The following is a 21418-nucleotide window of genomic DNA, read 5'->3' on the forward strand; positions in this document are numbered from 1 at the left end:
TCACAAAGGGTTCACAGTTAGGCTTCAGAAAAAGCAAAAATGCAGCTTGAACTCGGGCAAAATTCAACTCATATCATCATGATTCCCTTTCTTTTTGGCCTCCTCTTTTTGTGTGGGACCTTCTTTGTTCGTTTTTGCTTCAGAGTTATTTATTTTATCTACAGGGCAGGAAAATGTGGCAGGTAAGAGTACTTGGATACACAATCTTTGAACAGCTCTAATCCTATTCCAAATTCTTAGGGAAGAAAGCCGACTGGCCCTGTTCCGGTAAGGTGCCCGCCCCAGAGCAACTCACTACCTAGACTTGTTTTTTGAGAATTTTGTCTGGATTAAGTTGAACTTCAGCATTTCCTTTTGACTGGAAGTGTGTCAAGGAGCAAGAATAACCTCATCTAGAAATCAGAAGCAGCTCTGAAATTTCTGGATACACCTGCTGCTAGCAGCTCCAGGACCTCCAAGCCTGGGTATCTCCAGTGGAGATCACAATCCCCAAGCCTCACTGGCAGTTCTACAGACAGTGTTCACAACCCACCACTCTTGCCCCTCTGGTTCTGGCATGAGCTCAGTAAGTGAGAGCAAACTGGAACACTACATTAGTCAGGGCCCCAAATATCCCCATGGGCCAAGTAGGCAGAATTGTGTATTTAAAAGAGGCTCCTTACACCTGAGAAGATGAAAAGGGAAGGTAGAAGAGTGAAGGTAGAGTAGTAGTTGTATGCCTGGCGAGACTTGGAGCGTGGGCTCTCTCAGTCCTCCCCCTGCTAACTTTTCTCTCTTCCCCTTCAGTGGGTTCCTGAGTTCTTTGAGTTTATTTTCTCTACTCTGTCAACAGTTATCACAATTACAAGAAAAACTATTCCTCCCATTTTTTATTGTGATTCCAAGCAGCATGTAAAAATTGCTTCAGATTTAGAAAAGAAGATTTTAGACTAGTAGGCAAAAGTATTCAGATTCACTAATGTTAGGTTACTATTGAATTAATGAGCACAGTTATCTTATTTTCTGTAAAAAGGAGACTGAACAAATGTACCACACAGTTTTGTTCCTCTGGGACTTATTAAAATACATGGGCATTTAACTTCTGCAAGGTAGTAATGCTACATGACAATGTCATCCTGACAGGAACACTAAACATCTCTATGAGAAGACTCTGCAGATGTCCTAATGCTTAATCATAATTATTGTCACCTAATTAAAATGTGCTTTGGAATATGAACTGAAGGAAAAGCTAGTAAAACAAGAGAATAAAAAGAAATCAATGTGCTTTTCTTACATTAGAAACCAGAGAGAAAATGCAGTAGGAGATCTTTGCTGATCCAGCAAAAGCTCTGGGTATATGATATATGATGATGTTGCTAGGCATTTCTATTTCAGGTCAATAAAAAAGTAATCATTGAGGAAAATGTAGTAACCTTGGTTCGTGTAATAATGTTAAAATATAACTTTCATACACTTTTGGTTTTCTGCCCATATGCAAGATTTTGTCTAAGCCTAAAAGTACATCTTTAAGAAATACAGTCCACAGCAAGCTGTGCATTTCCGTAGCATCAGGGTTTTGCCTAATTAAATAATGCTTTCATATTTTCAATAAGCCGGGAACATCGCATGGTATTCTTGAGAATGCCTAAGAGAGTGAAAGTCCCATGACCCTTTTAGAACCAGTGACTAATGAATGGCTCTTTTCCTAGCAACAACACTTGGCATGAGGTTTAAGTCATTTGGTCGTATTTTTGCACGTGCTCTACTGAATAAAAATACATTGTACCAATCCCCTGGTGCTGTGAAATTTATTCCATCAGCACACAGGTTGACCAGACAGATGCTTTAGGCATACTGAGAAGATTTCTTTAAGTATCATTGCATGACCTACCTCCAATTTGCATGCAGCCCAGTTGCCAAGGACCCAGCTGTAGCAGGGCATCACTGGGCAGGTTTTCTGCTGGGTAAGCTCTGTGGGGCATGGCCGTCCTTCTCCTTGGGTTGGCATAATGATAAATCGAGTCCGGCTCATTCGACCTAAAATGATAAGGAAGGTGTTAGCTTTATGTTTATAGGCTGGCTTAGAAAGCGAATTAAAAGACAGAATGTTGCCTTCCATACATAAGTCTTCATTAAAATATACTGAACTTTGTCATGTCTGGCTCTCAGTTTTTCTGCTATTTTAGTTTAGGTTTCTATGGGCATGCAGGTTCTATAAAGTCTGCATAATGTGTAAGGTTCTGGAGTTCTGTCTGCCTTCTACTTCTTTAGTCTTCCTAACTCCAAACTGTATCATTGCCCAAATAGACTGATCCTATAAACACTGGTGGAATGTTAATTAATTCAATAAATATTTATTAAGCTCCAGTGTGATCCAGGCATCCTGCTGTGTGCCAGGGATACAGTGATGAAATTGAGGTAGCTTCCACCCTTTTAGACCTTGTACTTTAGGCCAAGATTAGAAATATTAAAAATAGAATTGCATCTTTATTGTTAGGTTGTAAACTAGCAAGTAGGGCAAAAAGTGCACACGACCCAAATTACCTTAGAAAATTCCCTAGGAAGGTGCCACCCCAAGATCTCCAGAGTGTCTTTCAATTAATTCAACATGGATAATTTTCTTACAGTTTAGGGCCAAATTCTTTTTTTAACTGAGCCCTAGATGATGATGTTGGCTTGTGTGAAGGAGGCATGATGTTTGAAAAACATGTTCAAATATTGGCATTCCATTTTATCAACAAAGAAAATTGGTTAATGGGAACAACCAAGGAAAGAGCAGAGCTCCCATGTCATTTTATGGCCACTCATGGGTCTCAGGTCATAAGCCTGCTGAAGGGGAAGAGCGGACAGAATGTAAATGTCTGTATTTCCTGCTCTCTCCTGGACTCACTCCTGTCCTTACTCTTCTTTGTTGATGAGGTACTATGTGTGGATAGTTTCATTACTGTTATCTGTGACTATGATGTCTTTCCACTGCTGTTATAAAGTTAACTGTGTAATTGTATTTGTGATAAAAAGAAAAGCAGGGTTCTGTGAGAGCATGTTACAGGCATATATATATATATATACATATATACGCCAGTCTGGGAAGGAATCAGAGAACGTTTCCATGAACAGTTGACCTTTAAGTAGAAATCTGAAGGAGTCAGCCAGACAGGATATACACAAAGTGTCTCATGCTGAAGAAAGGGCATTTGAAGAAGTCATGAGATGCAAAGGAGCAAAACATGTTTGAAGAACTGACAGAAAGCCAAAGTGGCTGGAACAGAGAGAACCAGAAGAAGAACAGGTTGAGCCAATGCTATTAAAGCTATTTAAATGGGGTCTTTTAGTCAATGCCAAAGATTCCAGATTTGTATGTTAAGAAAAAGGGAAAGCTAGGGGGTGCCTGGATGGCTCAGTCCATTGAGCATTTGACCATGACTCTTGATTTCAGTTCAGGTCCTGAGATGCATCCAGCTTGGGCTTCATGCTAAGCCTTTTAAGATTTTCTCTCTCTCTCCCTCTGCCCTTCCCCCCTACCCCCTCTCTAAAATAATAATAATTAAAAAAATGGAAACCAAGTGATGACTTTAACACAATTCACTTGAAAGCCCTTGTTGGGAATAATTCTCAGATGCCCTCAAGTTCAGGGACATGTAAATGTGACTCACCTTTCAGTGGACTAGACCTCTTACTGACCACGAGCATATTATAAGTTTTGTTGTCAACTTTCTTTGAGAAGACCTTTTGAAGAAAACTAGGAAGTTCTAATCACTGCATTCTCTATTCCTTGAGGTTTGGGCTTCCATCCCTAACATGGTATTTCATACTTAATTTCACATTAAGTACTAACTGAATATTTGTGCAATTCATATTTTCATAAATTGTCTATGTGGTATTTGGTATCTGAAAATGTATGATGATATATCAACACAATTATTGACCAGGTACCATATACTAAGGCACTATTCTAGATACTTATATAATGAAGAGTCATAACAACCCTAAAGGAAAATTCTATTATTTCCCATATTGTGGATAAAGGAAATGAGGCAGAGTTTAAGTCACATGTCTAAGATCAAAAAAACTAGTACGCTGCAGAACAAAATTCAAACCCAGAACGTTTTGCTACAGAGGTTATTGTATTAGCCCTGAGTTGAGAGAGCAAGGAGAGCTACTTACCACTGTCTGTTATGCAAAACATAAAAGGAACTTTGGATGTCAGTAAAACTTTAGTCAACAATAACATGTGCTTACTGAATAACAGAATCTACCCATTCTTCTTGGGTGCTGAGTTGCCATGCAGACCGTGCATTTTTGACATGATGTTCTACCCAGCATCACTTAAATCAAGTAATGCTAGTTAGACATCATTCATATGAAATGTTGTCTCTGCTTGGCGAATACATATGGTATTTTATATTAATTCTTGCTTAAATACTCTTCAGTTTTTATAATGGTCATTATATTTATTCTCTTGGCCTAATGCTTATTACCCTAAATGCCATTATAATTCCATTCTATTCTATCAAATGTAAGAATAAAAAAATGCAGCATTGCCTTTATCACAGCTAAAGAGGCTCTGTTTCAGTATAACCAAATAATTTCAAGTTTGTTCTTGAATTGATGGCATGCAGATGGCCATTACTTTAGAACCGCTTCATTTATTTCTATTAAAGTGACAGATATCTTTTGCTGGACACAGAGGTGTATGTGTTGAGGAGGGGAACCTAAAGTATTCAACAGAAAAAAAATGATGCTATTACTTTTTGAAATAATGAAGTCTTAAAACCATTCATTGTAAGCACAGCCATATGATTTCTCCACCTTTTGTTATCCTAATGGAAAAATAGTATTTTTAAATATTGCCACTTACTACCAAGAACATTTTAAAATCAAGGAGCACATAATAATCCTACATTTTGAAGTATATTGTCATGTTTAAGTAGCTAGTATTAAAGTTCAATGAGAAAAATGTTGCTAATGAATGCATGAATGTGCAAAAGGTTTCTGTGGGGCACTTGATATCTTTTATTCAGTTTCTTTTTTCTTTTTAAGTCAGGGATTTTGGTTGTATAAATTAAATAAGCAAAGAAAGTACCTCTCAAATTAGGCACTCTTTCACACATCTTGAAGTTGTAAATATTAAATTTAGCTACATGGTATACAGATGGTGTCAACAAAGAGACCCACCATCTCCAATGGTTAGTAGTCTAAAGTTGCCTGGATTCCAAACATCAGAATGGATGGAATGTTCAAACAAGCAATATCTCTCAACAATAACTATTCCAAAAAGAACCCCTAAAATGAAAAGCCAAAAGAAATGGTTTTGACAATAGTGAATTTTCATGTGAAGGGGGAAAGTAAAAACGTGGCCAAGTTAAAGATGTTTAACATTACAATGTGATATAGAATATAAAAGAAAGAGAATTTTAAAATAGCTGATGTGCAGTGAAAAGAAACCTGGAGTTGGCATCAAAATTCTCTGGTTGAAAACAGGTCTCTCAAATTAACAGCTCGTAAATGATGTGACTACATGGAAGTACTTTAACTCCTCTGAGCACGAATTTCCTCTTCTGTGAAATATACAAAAAGTCCTTATTATCTGAGGATAACTCATGCGGAGGAAAATGCCACTTAAAAATGAATCTGTTTAAATGGGAATCAAATTATTTTTAATAAATAATAAAAAAATGTCTACATGGGACTTTTTCTGGAACTGAAAGGTATGGAAGTGGTTTTATTTGATCTATTATCAACTACCATGTAGATGAAAATGGCAACCATGCAATCATTATTAGGACAAATGATAAATCAGCTATTGATACTTCTTATATAATGTGATGTTTATTCTATAAAAGGTGCATTGTTTCATGCCTGGCTTTGCAGTTTGATCATTAGAGTCTTTGAATTTCGCCTCACTTTTCACCAATTTTCTCAAGAGCTCCAGTTAAGCTTTGGTGTACAGATTGGTGCATTTTGTATTCCCTTTGTCATGGGTACATAACTCCATTTGCAGCTAGAGCCCAACCCACAAATACTCTGATGCAATGACAGAACATGAATCAGTGGAGAAAGGTCATTGATTGGGGGATAGCTTCATAAATGGTCAGTGCATTAGTGAAGTTTTGATATTATAAAGGGGTCTGGCTTCCTTCAGAGTTCATAATTATGCTGATTCAGGTGAAAAATCCTGAGATGATGAAGATTCCTTAGAGTCATCTCATGTTGGTTATATCAATCAAAAAACACCATATATAAGCCACCTTAACAATGTATCAAAAATATAGTTGATGGCTGTTAAAACTTCTATTTTTAATCATTTATTTTAACCACTATTTTGTATCCATTCGTGGCTGCCTCTCCCTTATTCTATTCGGATTATGATATAAAGTGCATATATATAACTATGAAATTCCTAATGATTCAGCCTGGTCCCAATTCACTCAACCCCTTCCACTCTAGCTTGGATTCCTTCTGCTCTGAGAGTGAGAGTGAAGGCTGCTACCACACATATCCTGATGCTTCAGATCTGAAAATGGGATTTTCTTGGACACTGTGTTGGACTCCTCTTGTTTGGATTTATGTTCATCAACAAAAGTATAAGATATAGGACTTGGAATCTATTTGGAACCTTAATTCAATAGTAATTAGACAAGATGCTTTAGGAGCAGTGCCAATGAGATGTAGAAATAGAAATGGACTACTCTTCAAACTATAAAAGAGAGAAAAGCACTCCCTTATAAAATATGTTTTCAATTTAATAGAGTCAGATTACAGTAGGGTAAATTTTCTAGGAATTTTCACTGAGCCTTTTCCTCTCCCCCTTAAGGAATTTTGGAAACTCATTATAAGCAACAGTGATATTGGGCCTACAGTTAAATAGGCAATAATTGGCAAAGGAAAATGAAGTACATGGAAGGAACTCCAGAAGAAAAAAGAAAAGAAAAAACAATGAAGCATATGAGTTGTAACACACACACACACACACACACACACACACACACACACCTATACTGAAAGCTGCATATAGATTAAAAGCATAGGAGACCAGATTACACTTCTATTGAACTCAGCAGTCTTCAGACTTTACTCTGAGGTTCCATTGACAAAGGGGATGTGGAAGATTAAAGCAGTAAAAAAGCTCTCAAATCTGTTCAAATATGTGTCAATTTGTATATTCATAAAAGAAAATGGGGTCAAATGCAATGGTTCTCTGACCATACTTTCTGATATGAGGAGTGAGCCACCATGTACCTTTACAGTGGCATGCTTTAAACAACAGTTCTTCTGTGTCCCTGACACATAGTCATTGGATTAACTGAACATTATGGTCTTGACACCAACTCTGGACAGTTTGAATATGACCTAGACAAACAGTGCAAAGTATGTATGTAGGGGAAAGTGGAAAAGGAAATACAAGAATAATAAAACAATAAAGAATATACCCATTTAACCTTAAATGGTTCATTCAAGTAGAGCAATTTAGATGAACATATCCATAAACCCTGATTCACTGCAGATGTGTAAACAGTAGTAGATAAAGTCACTTTGTGCTTCTACCATGTTGTCTGAATATTAGGACTGGTTTTATTTCCACCATGGCATTATTTCTTTTGAACAGGATTTGAATTTTCTAGGCATATGCACATTGTTGGCAAGGTTGATCTTAATAGAGCTGACATCTATAAGGGGTTAGCCATGGATGGGGTCAATGTACTGAGTACAATGTTTCCGTTTTTAAGTATTTCCTCTTGTGTATTTATCCTTGAGCTTTTGGTGCCTACTACCTAAGGTTAGTAGTAGCAAATTCTAGCAGATGACAAAATAAATGATAAAGAAATAAGGGGATACTTAAAAACCTCATTAAGAGCTGGTCATGCAAATCTATTAATCAATTTTAATCACATATGTCTCTGGTTAAAGCAATTTATTGTAGAACACCTTTTGTCATTAAAATGTCTCCTTTCTTAATATGGAGGAAGGGACTAAATTACTTAAGTGAATACAATATGCTATGATACAGAGATGATCTAGAATATTCTTGCTTCATTCTTTTCCCTTCCTTCTGCTTGCTTTGCTCCTATTCCCCCAAGAGCACCTGTTCTCCCTGCTACCCTCAAATAAATCAACAAGAGTCCCGATCTCAGACTCTGCTTCAGACACAATTATTAAAACTCTCAGTTCATAAATTGAAGCTCAGAGAAATTTTTTTTTTTTTTTTTTTTNCAAAAGCATGTGCTTTGCAAGGATCTCATCTGGTCCAAAACATGTATCAGATGCTACCCTGTAATTGCTAGGCCACTTGGACAAGTCTGAGATGTGTACTTAGGTCTACCCTCTACAATAAATGTGCTATTTGCATTCACTTATATTTTCCTTTAGTAAAAAGTGATTAAAATTGTAGTATTAACACCTTCCACTCTGATAGCTCTTTATTTGATTTTGGGTATTTGTCAGTAAATTTCTGAAATCATGACAAGTTACATTGTCTAAAATGTTCAGTTGGGGGTGCCTGGGTGGCTCAGTTGGTTAAGTGTCCGACTTCAGCTCAGGTCATGATCTCATGGTTTATGAGTTTGAGCCCCACATGGGGCTCTGTGCTGTCAGCTCAGACCTTGGAGCCTGCTTCAGATTCTGTGTCTCCCTCTCTCTCTGCCCCTCCCCCACTTGTGCTCTGTCTCTCCCTGTCTCTCAAAAATAAATAAATATAAAATAAATAAATAAATAAAATGTTCAGTTGATTTCATAAGGATCTTTATACTGGAATCTACTACTTAATTCTCTTAACAAATATCATCTAGAGGCATGGAGTTGGCTCAATCAGTAGTGCTTATGATTCCTGATGTCAGGGTTGTGAGTTCGAGCCCCACATGTGGTGTGGAGTTTACTTAAAATAAAAAGTTAAAACAATATTGCCCACATTTTTTATCCAAATTTAAGTGTAAACTTTGTTTTAAATATACCCTCTGGTGGACATGGATTTGGGGTCAATGCTCTTTTTCTTAAATTTTAATGTTTATTTTTGAGAGAGGGAGAGAGTAGAAGAGGAACAGAGAGAGAGGGAGACATAGTACCTGAAACAGGCTCCAGGCTCTGAGCTGTCAGCACAGAACCCTATGTGGAGCTTGAACTCACAAGCTGTGAGATCATGACCTGAGCTGAGGCCGGACACTCAACCAACTGAGCCACCCAGCCCCAAGGATCAGTGTTATTTTCTAATGTAGCAGCGTGAGTAAAAACCTCGGTCCCAATCTTCACCTTAAAGACTGATCTTTGGCCTATGTTTGGCTTTGTTAGAAATGGAAGATAAACTCTTCTGCATTCAGAGCCATGGTGCAAGGGTTTCCCTTACAGAGGGATTCCTTGGCCTTTCTGAAAATTGCTTCAGGCACCCAGGTACCTGTCATCCTAGAGAACACTCAATTTAGGTAAGATAAAGATTCCATAAACCTTTCACAGTAAAACAGACTAGTCTGAGCCATGACCATCTATCTGGGACTGAAGTCAGCTAAGCAAGAAAGTAAGAAGATCACGGTTTAGAGATCAAGAGAGGACTATGGTATCATGGATTGCAGTAGGTCTTCCAAGAATAGAAGATTAGGCACCTTTGGCTTTACTTGGCAATAAAGAGCTCCAGACTTCTCTGTAGTGTGTTCTAGCCACTTATCACTAGGGCTACTCTCAACAATCACATTCAGTCCCATTAAAAGCTAACAAAACTTGGTGGACCACTGTAAAAACCTAGGTACAGCAGAAATACCCCGATAAAGATCTCCCCATGTGATGCAAGAGGAAAAGGATAAAGAGAGTGACTTTGGCATCTTGCAGCTACTCTGTCCATCAGAGTCACACATTTCCCATCTATAACATTGGCTCCCTACAGCTATATTCCAATTAGACAAACTAGATAATATGCAACATTACTGACTATGAAACAAGTAAATATTTAGGAGGCTGAAAATTCAGAGGGACTTCTTAAAGCACTTACTGCCCTTTGTGTTCTTTAAATTTTTTAAAATATTCATTTATTTTTTATTTTTTTAATAGTTTATTGTCGGGGCGCCTGGGTGGCTTAGTCGGTTAAGCGTCCGACTTTCACTTAGGTCATGATCTCGCGGTTCGTGGGTTCGAGCCCCGCGTCGGGCCCTGTGCTGACTGCCAGCTCGGGGCCTGGAGCCTGTTTCAGTCTGTGACTCCCTCTCTCTCTGACCCTCCCCTGCTCACGCTGTCTCTCTCTCTCTCCTAGAAATAAATAAAACATTAAAAAAAAAAGTTTATTGTCAAGTTGGTTTCCATATAACACCCAGTGCTCATTCCCACAAGTGCCCTCCTCCATGCTCATCACTCCCTTTCCCCTTCACCCCCATTAGCTCTCAGTTTGTTCTCAGTATTCAAGAGTCTCTCATGGTTTGCCTCCCTCTCTCTCCCCAACTGTTTTTCCCCTTCTTCTCCCCCATGGTCCTCCGTTAAGTTCCTCCTAATCCTCCTATATGTGCAAAATCTTTGTTTATTTTTGAGAGAGTGGGAGACAGAGTGTGAGCAGGGAAGACAAACAGAGAGGAAGACACAGAATCTTAAGCAGGCTTCAGGCTCTCAGCTGTCAGCACAGAGCCCAACGAAGCACTCAAACCCACAGGCTGCAAGATCATGACCTGAGCCAAAGTTGGATGCTTAACCAACTGAGCCACCTGTGCACCCCTGCCCTTTGTGTTCTAATCTGAGGTCCATTTCTTCTGCTTATTTTTAAATATACCTATATATTATGAGAATTTTTATAAAGTGATATAGCACCCAACACAGGGCCATGTATACAACATGAACATTTACAAGTACAGTGTCAGATGCAAAGGGGCAAAATGGGGCTTTGGGGACACCTGAACATATGTTCATATCTTTCCTCCATAATGGACAAGCTGCATGACCTTGAGCAGATTACTTAATTGCTTGTCACCTCACATGTAAAGTTATACCTGTACTTTATAGTACTGTTGTAAAAGTTAAAAAATACTCCTAGTTCCAGTAAGTGTGCTATTGACCAATACATGTTACAAATAAAATGTCTAACATTTCATCAGTTTACAGGTAAATAGTGTGAGTTCCGCAAAGACTAGTTTAAAGTCCTCCAACTTGCCATTAGAAAAACCAGCTTGAAAACCTACATCTTCTGGTTTCTTGTCTGGTCTTTGGTTTTTCCCATTCTATAATTTTCTAACTAGCTTCTTATATTCATGTCATAGGACCTAATTACTTGACATAATAATTTTGAATTGTTATAACTATTAGACAGTGCCTGCTCAAGGATACCGCACTGATCACAGTGTGATTAGACACTAAAAAGGAAGGTTACCAGCTTACCTTTGCTTAAAGGAAAAAAAAAATGCTGGAAATCACAAAGTTGTGGTATTTTGGAGTTAACTATTATAAATAAATTATTATAAGTAAAAAATTATTTCTTTCTTCATAGGCTTGAGTTGACAGAAAAATTATATGCCATTTGGGAGACACAAAGTCAGGCTGCATTACATAAAATAGAAAATATAAACTCATATACATTGAATTAAAAGTATGAAATAGGAAAAAATCAGTTTGAGATTAATAATATTCTTAGAATATTATTGGTTAAATAATAGTTATGAATAATTCATGATATGCTAAATTTAGGGAGTTCTACATTCCACTGAACCGATGAAAATTCAACAAAGAACATGACTAATCCAAATATTAAGCTCTTCTATTACAAGCTTTGATCTTTGAAATCTATCTAAAAAGATCCCTTAGTGGAAGCTTAGAATCAGTCTCTAAGGTGAAATAAATTAGATTCACACTGTTCTGACCTTGAATTCTTTAACACAATTAGAAAGTTTATGTGAAGCATCAGGTGTACATTAAAGAGGTAATCCAGACCCTTGGAAAATAGAGAAAGAGCTCATTTGAATATCTCTCCCCAGATCAATGTAGTTCTGGGGGTTTGACGGCCAAGTGTGGCTCATGGGGAAGTAGCCAGGGCATCCGGCACACTGGTGCTGGCCTGACAGCCTGTGAATTCATAAACTGAGACAATCGTGTGAACTTTTTTGCCTTTGATAAACAAGTCAGCTGAGAGCCACAGGTGATGGAGTCAGACTCCCATGCAACTTGCTTGCCCACTTTAATGTGACTAAATAGACTATCTCCTCTCGTGATTTCTGCCCCATTGCCGCCACCAGTGGGAAACTCGAAAGCGGCTAACAAAAGACAGCTGCCGGCATGCTGTCTCAGAAGAGACGAGGCACAGATGCTTTTCAATGATATAATTTCCAACCTTTTCAGCTCCAGCGTTTGATCTCTTTTAAGAAACACGTTCATCTGTGCCATACATTTTTGCTTTTGATTATCGCTGTTTGCTTACTGCTTTTAGGTTGTGCTGTGCGAGAATTAAGGCATGATCTAAATACATGATTCTCTCATTTTGGAAACACTTACTGTCTGCCTGTGGCGGGGCAGGTGATGGTCAGGGAAGAGTGGTGCTTTAAGTGGAGTCGGGGAGAAGTTTTGGGGCTGTTGGGTATAATGTAACCACAAAGGTGGTCTCAGCAACATCCTGAGGGAGGGTGCTTAAAAATTCAAGAGCCATGTATCCTATTCTTCTCTGTACTGATCAATTTATTTTTCTTAAGATTGAAATCATGCAAAATATAATTAGAAAAATACTTATTCTGAGGTTTTTGTTTGTAGGTCCTGACATAGAGGCTGGAATATAACAGGTAGTTAAAAAATGCTTGTGAAATTGAGTAAGAGCTAATAAAGAAAATACTAGTTATAAGAGCTATGGGGACTTGTCATTCAATTTTGACATAAATATCAGCTCTTCAGTGGCTTTCTCCCCCATCCCTCACTCCCTTGCAAAATACTTGTTGTTTCTACTTATTCTCCATCTCATGATCTGTTTTGGTTTCATTATTGGTTTCATTGCGGACATCTGTTATTTTTGTGTTTATTTTCTTGTTTATTTGCTATCTGTCTTGTTATCAGCATCCAATTTTTCACTGGATTCAGTGGGACTTTAAATGTCAGGGGACTTTGCCTGGGATCCAATCTGTTCCATACACAGCGTAGCTTCAGCTTTTGGGAGAATGTCTGACACTCAGAAAGCATCCGATGGGTATATTTGTAAAACATATGAATACACTTCTACAGTCCTGCCTTCAAGAACAGACATCTAAATAGCATGCTCACCATATAATTTATTTTTCACATTGTCACTGTTGACAATGAAAGAGGACACTTGTTAGGTGTCAGGATAATAGGTGTAAACTTTACAAATCCTTGTTGAATGAATAAAGGAACAATGGAAAACATTCATATTTAGATCACTGGGGGGTTTGACAGATACCAGGATTATGGAATAGTTTTCTTAAAAAGATTATTTTTACATCTGACAGTTCAGGAGATCAAGACATCTAAAGGTCAAGAAAGGATTTCCAAGAAGTCCTAATGGACCCTTAGAAAGTACCTAGCAGTGATTTGTAACCAGTGCTATATTGAATGTCAATGGATACTATTTAGATGACTTTCAAGTACTTGATGCAACTTGATTTCTCCAAGTAGTTAACATTCCTTCCCTAATCCCACTGGTAACTTAGTTCACACAATGAATTCCTTAGGAAATCTTTGATTGTTTCTCCTTATTATTCTACAGCTTAGAAAAGGTGATTTTAAGTTCAAACTCAAATTACCTAGACTTCTCCAAGAGCTGGATTCAGATTTGGAAAGGTTTTTCATTTGTTTGTTTTTGTATTTCTAATAGACAAACAGGGTCTGGTAAGTTCACAGAAATAACAGAACTGCTTGAAAAGTTAAATACTTTAATGCTGAACTTACAAATGGGAGTCTTATTTGTAAAGATATTATATTAGCACAACATGGAGATCTGTCATGTTTCCCTGACTTGGTATAGTGGCAGAGTTAGGACTGCCAGGCAAAAATAATAATAAACTGATCTGATTCGTTTGCATTGAATATGTTCTCAGGTAACGTACCTAAGACCTAGGCATTTAGTTGGAGGGCCAGGAAAATAGCCGCTGGCAAGGGGGTGGCTGCCTTTGGGCTAGTGATCTACTCTGTGGCCTATTCCATTTCCGGCTTTCTCTGTGATCCAGAAACACCTGGGCAATGACAGATATTAAGTGAAATTCCTCCGATGTGCCATGAACTGTGCTCATGGGAACTGAGGAGATTCACACATGAAGATCCCAAAGAGGGTCTTTGGCTCCTCAGACATACAGACATAGCAACTGATTTGATGCATACAGTTTAAGAGTAGTAGAAGGCAGAAGTGGGGTGATGGTAGGATGTTCCACACTAGGAAAAGGGCCAGTGGGCGGAGAAGCACACATTCAGGGATGTGACTGAAATATGCTGTATTAGAGCAGATAGTGCCCATGTGCCAGTGGAGGGTGATGGGAATAGAGAGGCAGGCTCAGATGAGATCCCACAGGTCCTCGCAGATCATGCTGCAGTATAGGCCTCATCCTTTCTCTACTTTTCCATACTATCCTTTACTACTGTAATAGTTACACCTCCCAGAGACCTGTGAGGATGAAACTACAGCTCTTACAGTTGTAGAATAACCAGGATGAGTCACTGCTGGACAGAGGGGCAACCAGTTGTTCTGACTAAAGACAGCACTAATGTGAAAAACACCTCTCATTTGTGTAAGTCTTCAGGAACTCATCAACATATAATATTACCTATTTGATTGTTTATGGTCTCCTGTCACTCAGTTACTGGCACATGGGTATTTGTCTAATGAATAAATTACTCTTAAGTCAATAGGAAAACAATTGTTGAAATTTGCATTTTGATTTGAGAGACAGTGTGTGTCACGTGCACACGTGCGTGTACGCACACACACACACACGGGTGGGGGAAGGGGGCAAGGGGGAGAACTTTTTTTAATGTTTATATATTTTTGAGAGAGAGAGAGAGAGAGCAGGGGAGGGGCAGAGACAGGGAGACACAGAATCTGAAGCAGGCTCCAGGTTCTGAGCTGTCAGCATAGAGCCTAACACAGGGCTTGAACTCACAGACTGTGAGATCATGATTGAGCCAAAGTTGGACACTTACCTGAGCCACTCAGGCACCCCAGGAGAGGGAGAAACCTTAAGCAGATTCCACACCTATTGCAAAGCCTGATGTGGGGCTCGATCTTACAATCCATGAGATCATGACCTGAGCCTAAATCAAGAGTCAGCTGCTAAAGGAATTGAGCCATGCAGGCATTCCTCAAATTTGCAATTTTAGAATACACTTATGCTGTGACCATAATGTATGGATTTTGAATGGGGTGAAAGGATGAGAAATGAGATTTAGAGACAGAGTGACTAGGTCTGTAGAATAATCCTTACATGACTTAAATGATCCTAAGTAGTCTCCAATGACCCTCTCTACTACTCCTGGGGGCTAAGAAGATGGAGACAGAAATTAATATAAAATAAACATCTGTGGTGCATCAGCTCCTGTGTTAGGTGTTCATATACTTCATATTATTTAACTCTCAAACCAAAAACTCCTCCAGAGTGCATAAATTCCATTTTATAGATAAAGCTGAGACTCAGAAAGATTAAGTAATCTGCCTAAACAGCTGCAATTTGAACCTAGATTTACCCAACTTTAAAGCGGATGCCCAGTTGGAAACTATAGCATGCTGCTGATCAGAATATTTGAGGAACAGCAGGTCAGTCACTGAAATCTCGGTTTTAAGATTTGCCATTTGCTTTCCTGAGGTTCTTTACAGGCTCTCAACTGTGCAGGAAATGGCATGTTATTACTGGGCATTTGGACTCCTGCATTTTCATTGTGAGTGATGCTCTTTGCAGAAGTAGTTTTCAATTTCCTTAGCCACATTTCCCTAATACAAATCCTGGCTAATGTTTTCAGCTCTACCCTCTCCAAAATCTGACAGCTGAGTTCACAGATAAGCCTCTTTTCCATGCTGCATCCTGCCTCAGTTCCTCAGACAATCCCAGCCGAGGCAGAGAATTATCTACAACCACAGCACACTCATTTCAGAGTACCTTAGAAATAAGCCTATGTACTAATGCCAATGGCCAGTCACAGAACTTCTAGGAATCTGTTCCCAAGTATTTCTATTTGACAATCAGATGCAGATCTTGGTGTATCCTCATTCCATCTTGATTCCATGATTCCTGAAATCTGCAATTCTTCCCTTTTCCTCCTCTGCTTAGTGCTTAACCATACAACAAGATTTTCCCCTAGGGCCCTACTCCAATTTTCTGACTTTTACCTTGTGATAAATTCTAACTCTTTTTCAGGACCAGAGTCATATCCTAAACCATAGGTCTTTGCTTTCCCATTATGCTCTTGCTGTGCTGTCTTCCACAGACAATGTTTTGATCCCTACTTTGGCCTCGTGCTGGTGTGCCATCTATATAGCCATTTGCCTACTTCCTATCAGTTGCCTTTCATTCCTTGCCACTGTATATCATTTGCTCACTGCATCTTGGGAATTTGTGGTAATGATTTCTATCTGTTCACCACCGATGTGTACTCCTTTTCACTCCACCTTAGTGTAGCACTGTTGCTAAGAGTAACTGGGCATCTAGAAAATATATTTGCTGGCCAACCATCTTGCACTGAACTGGGAACATGGGACTAAATTCTTTCTAATATAGATGATGGAAGGATGTATGCTACTTCCAAACTGGCCCATCAAAACCTACACAGAGCCAACTAGGTGGCACCTTTCATCTACTGTTGGTTATATTAAAGTGGTAGATTCTCCATCAACCTGTGTCCTTGATTGACTTTTTAAAGTGCAAGCAACACCTCCTTTTAAGTGAGTGAAAATTGGTCTCTAGTCTAGGATATCAAGCAATTGTGATTTGGGGGTTTGCCCGACACAGGAGTCAGCTATACTTACATAATATATACTTCTTCCAAAAACTACGGANTTTTTTTCAGTTGGTTGAGCTTATGACCTTTCGAACAAACACTGTGCCACTGGTCTAGCAGCTCCTCTGGTGTCTGCCACCATTACCAAGTCAGTTTTGCAACCTCTGCCTAGACATAAAGGACTCATACAAGGCCAAGTTCTATCTCTCTTCCCCTCTGAGTCAGCCTCATGTTGCCTCCGACTGGCCAAACTATGGCATACAGAAAAGCATTTACTTATTTTTCCTTTTTTAATATTTTTCCTTTTTTAAAAGTTTATTTATTTATTTTGAGAGTAGGGGGCAGAGAGAGATACAGAGAGACAATCCCAAGCAGGCTCCACACTGTCAGTGTAGAGCCCAATATAGGGCTCAGTCTCATGAACTATGAGATCATGACCTGAATTGAAATTAAGAGTCAGATGCTTAATGGACTGAACCACTGAGGCACCCCCAGAAAGGCAGTTAAAAACTAAACTGTTTAGGGGTATCAGTTGGTTGAACATCACCTTCGGCTCAGGTCATGATGCTGAAGTTCAAGGGTTCCAGCCCTGCATTGGGCTCTTTGCTGACAGCTCAGAATCTGGAACCTGCTTCAGATTCTGTGTCTCCCTCTCTCTGCCCCCCTTCCCCCTTTTGCCCTTTGTCTCTCTCTCATAAATAAAAACATTTAAAATTAAAAAAAAAAAAACCCACCCAACTGTTTACTGGGAACAAACATAGGGAAACCAAGTACCTCCATGGCCACAAGTCTTTGAACATTCTGTCCAAGTTGTCCACCCTGAGAGCTGACAGTTGACCACACAGTCCACCAGGCAGTGAATGCTCATTCTCTGGGGCTTCTCCAAGTTACGCTGCAGATGGAAATAAAGTATGATTTTATTGGAGAAATCATATCACTGTCAAATCAATTCACTATCCTTTCATGGGAAAGACTTCATTCTATGTTCTTTATTCTATGATAACAATCTTTCTACATCTTTGTAGGGAACAATATCCTTTCTTATATAAATTGGTGGTAGTCACAGAAAATGGTTGTCCTCACATCACAAATAAGAAGCATGTTGGCCCAAGTTTATTTTTATAAGATCCTCAACTATAGAATAGACCTGGAATTAGGGTGCTAGGAGTGCAGGCAGTTAGATGACACAGAAATCTGTCCTGGCTTAGCAAGCACAGAAGCACGGAGGATGCCTCAGTTTTAAATTCAGGTACCTTGCTGTTCTGCATTGTCCAACAGCACACAGAGAGCTCAAAATTAATAGCCCTCCAGGCTAAAAAAATAAAAAGAATAAAAACAAAATCCACAACTATACTCATTAAAAAGACCAATTAGGTTGAAAACATAACCATACTCTTATTTAAAGGAAATGCTGGTGGTATGGTTTATTTTTCTCTTGTCCTCTCTGAAAGTAGCATCTAGGGAATGTCTATAGCTTCTTGTAATGGCCAAGTTAAAAGAGATCTTAGTGAGAGAATAAATCATCTAAGAAACACAGAAAGAATAATGAAAAATTCTGCTACAGAAATCATACACCGTGTGCTTATTTAGGAAAACTCTGACATTCAACACATGCTAAGTGTTAGCAATGTCCACACCAAGTTAAAATTAATGATTTCTTTCATGATTACATGCTGCATGGGCAAAAAATAAATTACCACATAGGATATGATCCATTTGAGATAACAGATATCTAGATAGGTGAATAATTTGGAACTTCTTTAATATTCTTTAAATATTTGCTTAATACATGGTATTTGGAAACTGATTTTTCTATTAATGAATCGTTTATATCTTACTTTGTATCAAAAGAAAAGATTTATTACATGCACCAAATGTAACATTTTCAACTTATTTGGAGTTGCTGCAGATCCACAATTTATTTTTCCTGCAGACTTCTGCAGAGGCAAATTAAATGAAATGTTAAAATAAATCACTGACACATGGCGGACAGAACTCTGGCCAGTTTTACAATTTCACCAAACAGGATGTCCAATTTTGGATGGCCTGGTCTTTGGGCTGTTGTGTGTCTATACTGTTGGGTAAGAGAGCCATGTTTTACTAATACTTGATAGGCTAACACTTAAGTCAGGATAGGTAAGAAAAATTTAGTTTTGATTTGAATTTCACTTGTGGACTCCACCTGTCTTAGGAGAAATGGGACCAATTTTCATTTGCCAATTTGTGAGGGACTCTTCTGCGGAAACATGAGTTCACTGACCCTGGATTTTCAGCTTCCAATTTTGGAATTTACAATTCCATAAACTGTGTTGATGATTCTAGTGTGAGAGCATATGGCAGTTCTTCTTTCTATTTAACTGTCCCCATAGTGATTTTCACTTTGATATCAGGGAGGAAATGCAACTTCTTTGGAAGAGATTTGACTACAGCACTTGTCCAAACTCTATATAGTTTATCACAGGAAAAAAAGGAATGATAACATTGCAAAAATTCAGAATTCACTAATTGCAACTTTGTAGGGAGGCACTTTAACTTAGACTGCAAAGAAAAACACAACTGTGCTATTTATCTAGCAATCCTTTCTAAGCAAATTAGGAGTGTATATTCTAATAGCAAGTGTCAGTGTTCATCTCATATGCAAGGCACAATGACTATCATATATGCAAATGAATCATCTGCCTAATACAGAATCGTATCTAAATATTATAGTCACCTGACATGAATAGTTTGTTAGAAAATACATCTATATAAGTTCTTGAAAGTAGTACACATAATTTTTTAATAAACCCATTTCCTCAGTGTAAAATGACCTTTCCTAGTCATTTTTTTTTTTACAAATAGTTTATTGTCAAATTAGTTTCCACATAACACCCAGTGCTCATCCCCACAAGTGCCCTCCTCCATGCCCATCCCCCCTCCCCTCTACACCCATCAGTTCTCAGTTTTTGTCAGCCTTCAAGAGTCTCTCATGGTTTGCCTCTCTCCCTTTCCCCCACCATTTCCGCCNACCTCCATGTTTTTGGAGGTTTTCCAGGCTTCTTCCTGGGATTGATTTCAAGTTTCAAAGCATTATGATCTGAGAGTGTGCATGGTATTATCTCTATTCTTTTATATTTACTGAGGGCTGCTTTATGTGATCTATCTTGGAGATAGAGCTATCTATAAAAATCATTATATTTATATGATCTCAGTTCTTTTATATTTATTGAGGGCTGCTTTATGTGATTTATCTTGGAGAATGTGCCATGCGCACTTGAGAAGAAAGTGAATTCCTTGGCCTCAGGATGTAGAGTTCTAANAGACAAACACACAGGGAGCAGGAGCACACAAACGCACAGGCTAATTCAACTAACATGCAAAGCGAGAGGGAAAACGAAAAAGTTTAATAGAAAAGACGGAGGAGGGAAGGCGAATAATAGGTATAAAATACATAAAAGGGTGAAAAAGGAGAAAAGGAAAGGAAGAAAGAAGAAAACTGATGGACAAAGAACGGTTTAAAGCATATAACCGGATTTCCCAGCTACAGTTAAATAGCCGTGTGTATGCAGTGCTGGTTGAAGAGCATAGAGAAGGAGAGAGAAGACCGGGCGGGATGAGGCACAATTGGAAATAGAATGAACAGGCAGAAGTGATACGAAGCTGTTTTCAAAGAGGTAAAGGGTAGAATATGGTTGGATAGGTGAGAGAAGGATGCTGGAATTATCCAGAGAAACTATATAGTCTAATTACTCCTGAGAGAAAGAGATGAAAAGGTCGGGAGGTGAAGAATTTACATCTACAGAATGGAGTAAATTTGATTGTTTAAGTACGCCGGTGACCAGAGGTAATCAGGTCAGTGTTCTGAGGAAAAAAAGAAAAGGGGAAAAAAAAAAAAACCACCAAAAAGAAAAACAAAAAATAAAAACAAAAAAAGGGGAAAAGGGAGGAAGGCAGCACTCAAGCAAGGATGGGCGTGGTGTGATCCAATGAGTCAGGTGGGAGTTCAGCCTGGAGGTTGTAGGGAGGAGAGTGGTGGCGCTCCACCTCGCTTTTATAGGCGTGTAAACTTCCTGAGCCAGGGGCTCAGGCAAAGTTTGTTGCGCTTTTCAACCCAGGCCAGTCCCAGCCTCCAAATCCTAGGCCAAGCACCCCGCTGAAATTGCCTCAGGCGATCCCCTGGCTTTCCCCTCAGGGCGATTCTAATCTTCCAGGCTAGCTCTGGGGGTGGCGCCAGAAGCCTCTGCTCCCTTCTCCTCTGGGTGGGGCTGGGGGGCCTGGGCTGGGCTGGGGGGCTTTGTCTGCCGGCGCGCTGAGCCCGCTGGAGTGAGGAGATCAAGTTCCCTCTGTGTCTCAATCACCCAGAACACGAACTCGAGGTCACATCTGCCAGTTTTTAGCACTTTGCCTTCCCTCTAGAGTTCCAGCCAGCTAGGAGCACAGACGCTGGTGCCTGTGAGGCTCCTTAGGGGTCCAAGCCCGCCTCGAGGGTAATGGCTGCAGGCGCGCAGCCTCTCCCAGCCATCCAGGAGCCAGCACAAAGAAGCAAATCGGAGCGTAGCCCCTCCTGGGCGACTTGGAGCTT

General features: G+C 39.2%; 1 protein-coding gene across 1 annotated transcript in view; it reads right to left on the reverse strand.

The window, feature by feature from the left end:
- LOC144234479 (thrombospondin type-1 domain-containing protein 7B-like) overlaps positions 1-21418 on the reverse strand; it is a 252944-nt gene that overhangs the window by 21321 nt on the left and 210205 nt on the right. Inside the window, exons 9-10 of the mRNA XM_077767824.1 lie at positions 17632-17749; positions 1871-2016 (exon numbers count right to left, since the gene is read on the reverse strand). Of these exons, the coding sequence (XP_077623950.1) occupies positions 1871-2016; positions 17632-17749 (264 nt within the window). The remainder of the gene's footprint in view (positions 1-1870; positions 2017-17631; positions 17750-21418) is intronic.

The sequence above is a fragment of the Crocuta crocuta genome, unplaced genomic scaffold (assembly GCF_008692635.1).
Source record: "Crocuta crocuta isolate KB4526 unplaced genomic scaffold, BGI_CrCroc_1.0 scaffold154, whole genome shotgun sequence".
Classification (NCBI taxonomy): Eukaryota; Metazoa; Chordata; class Mammalia; order Carnivora; family Hyaenidae; genus Crocuta; species Crocuta crocuta.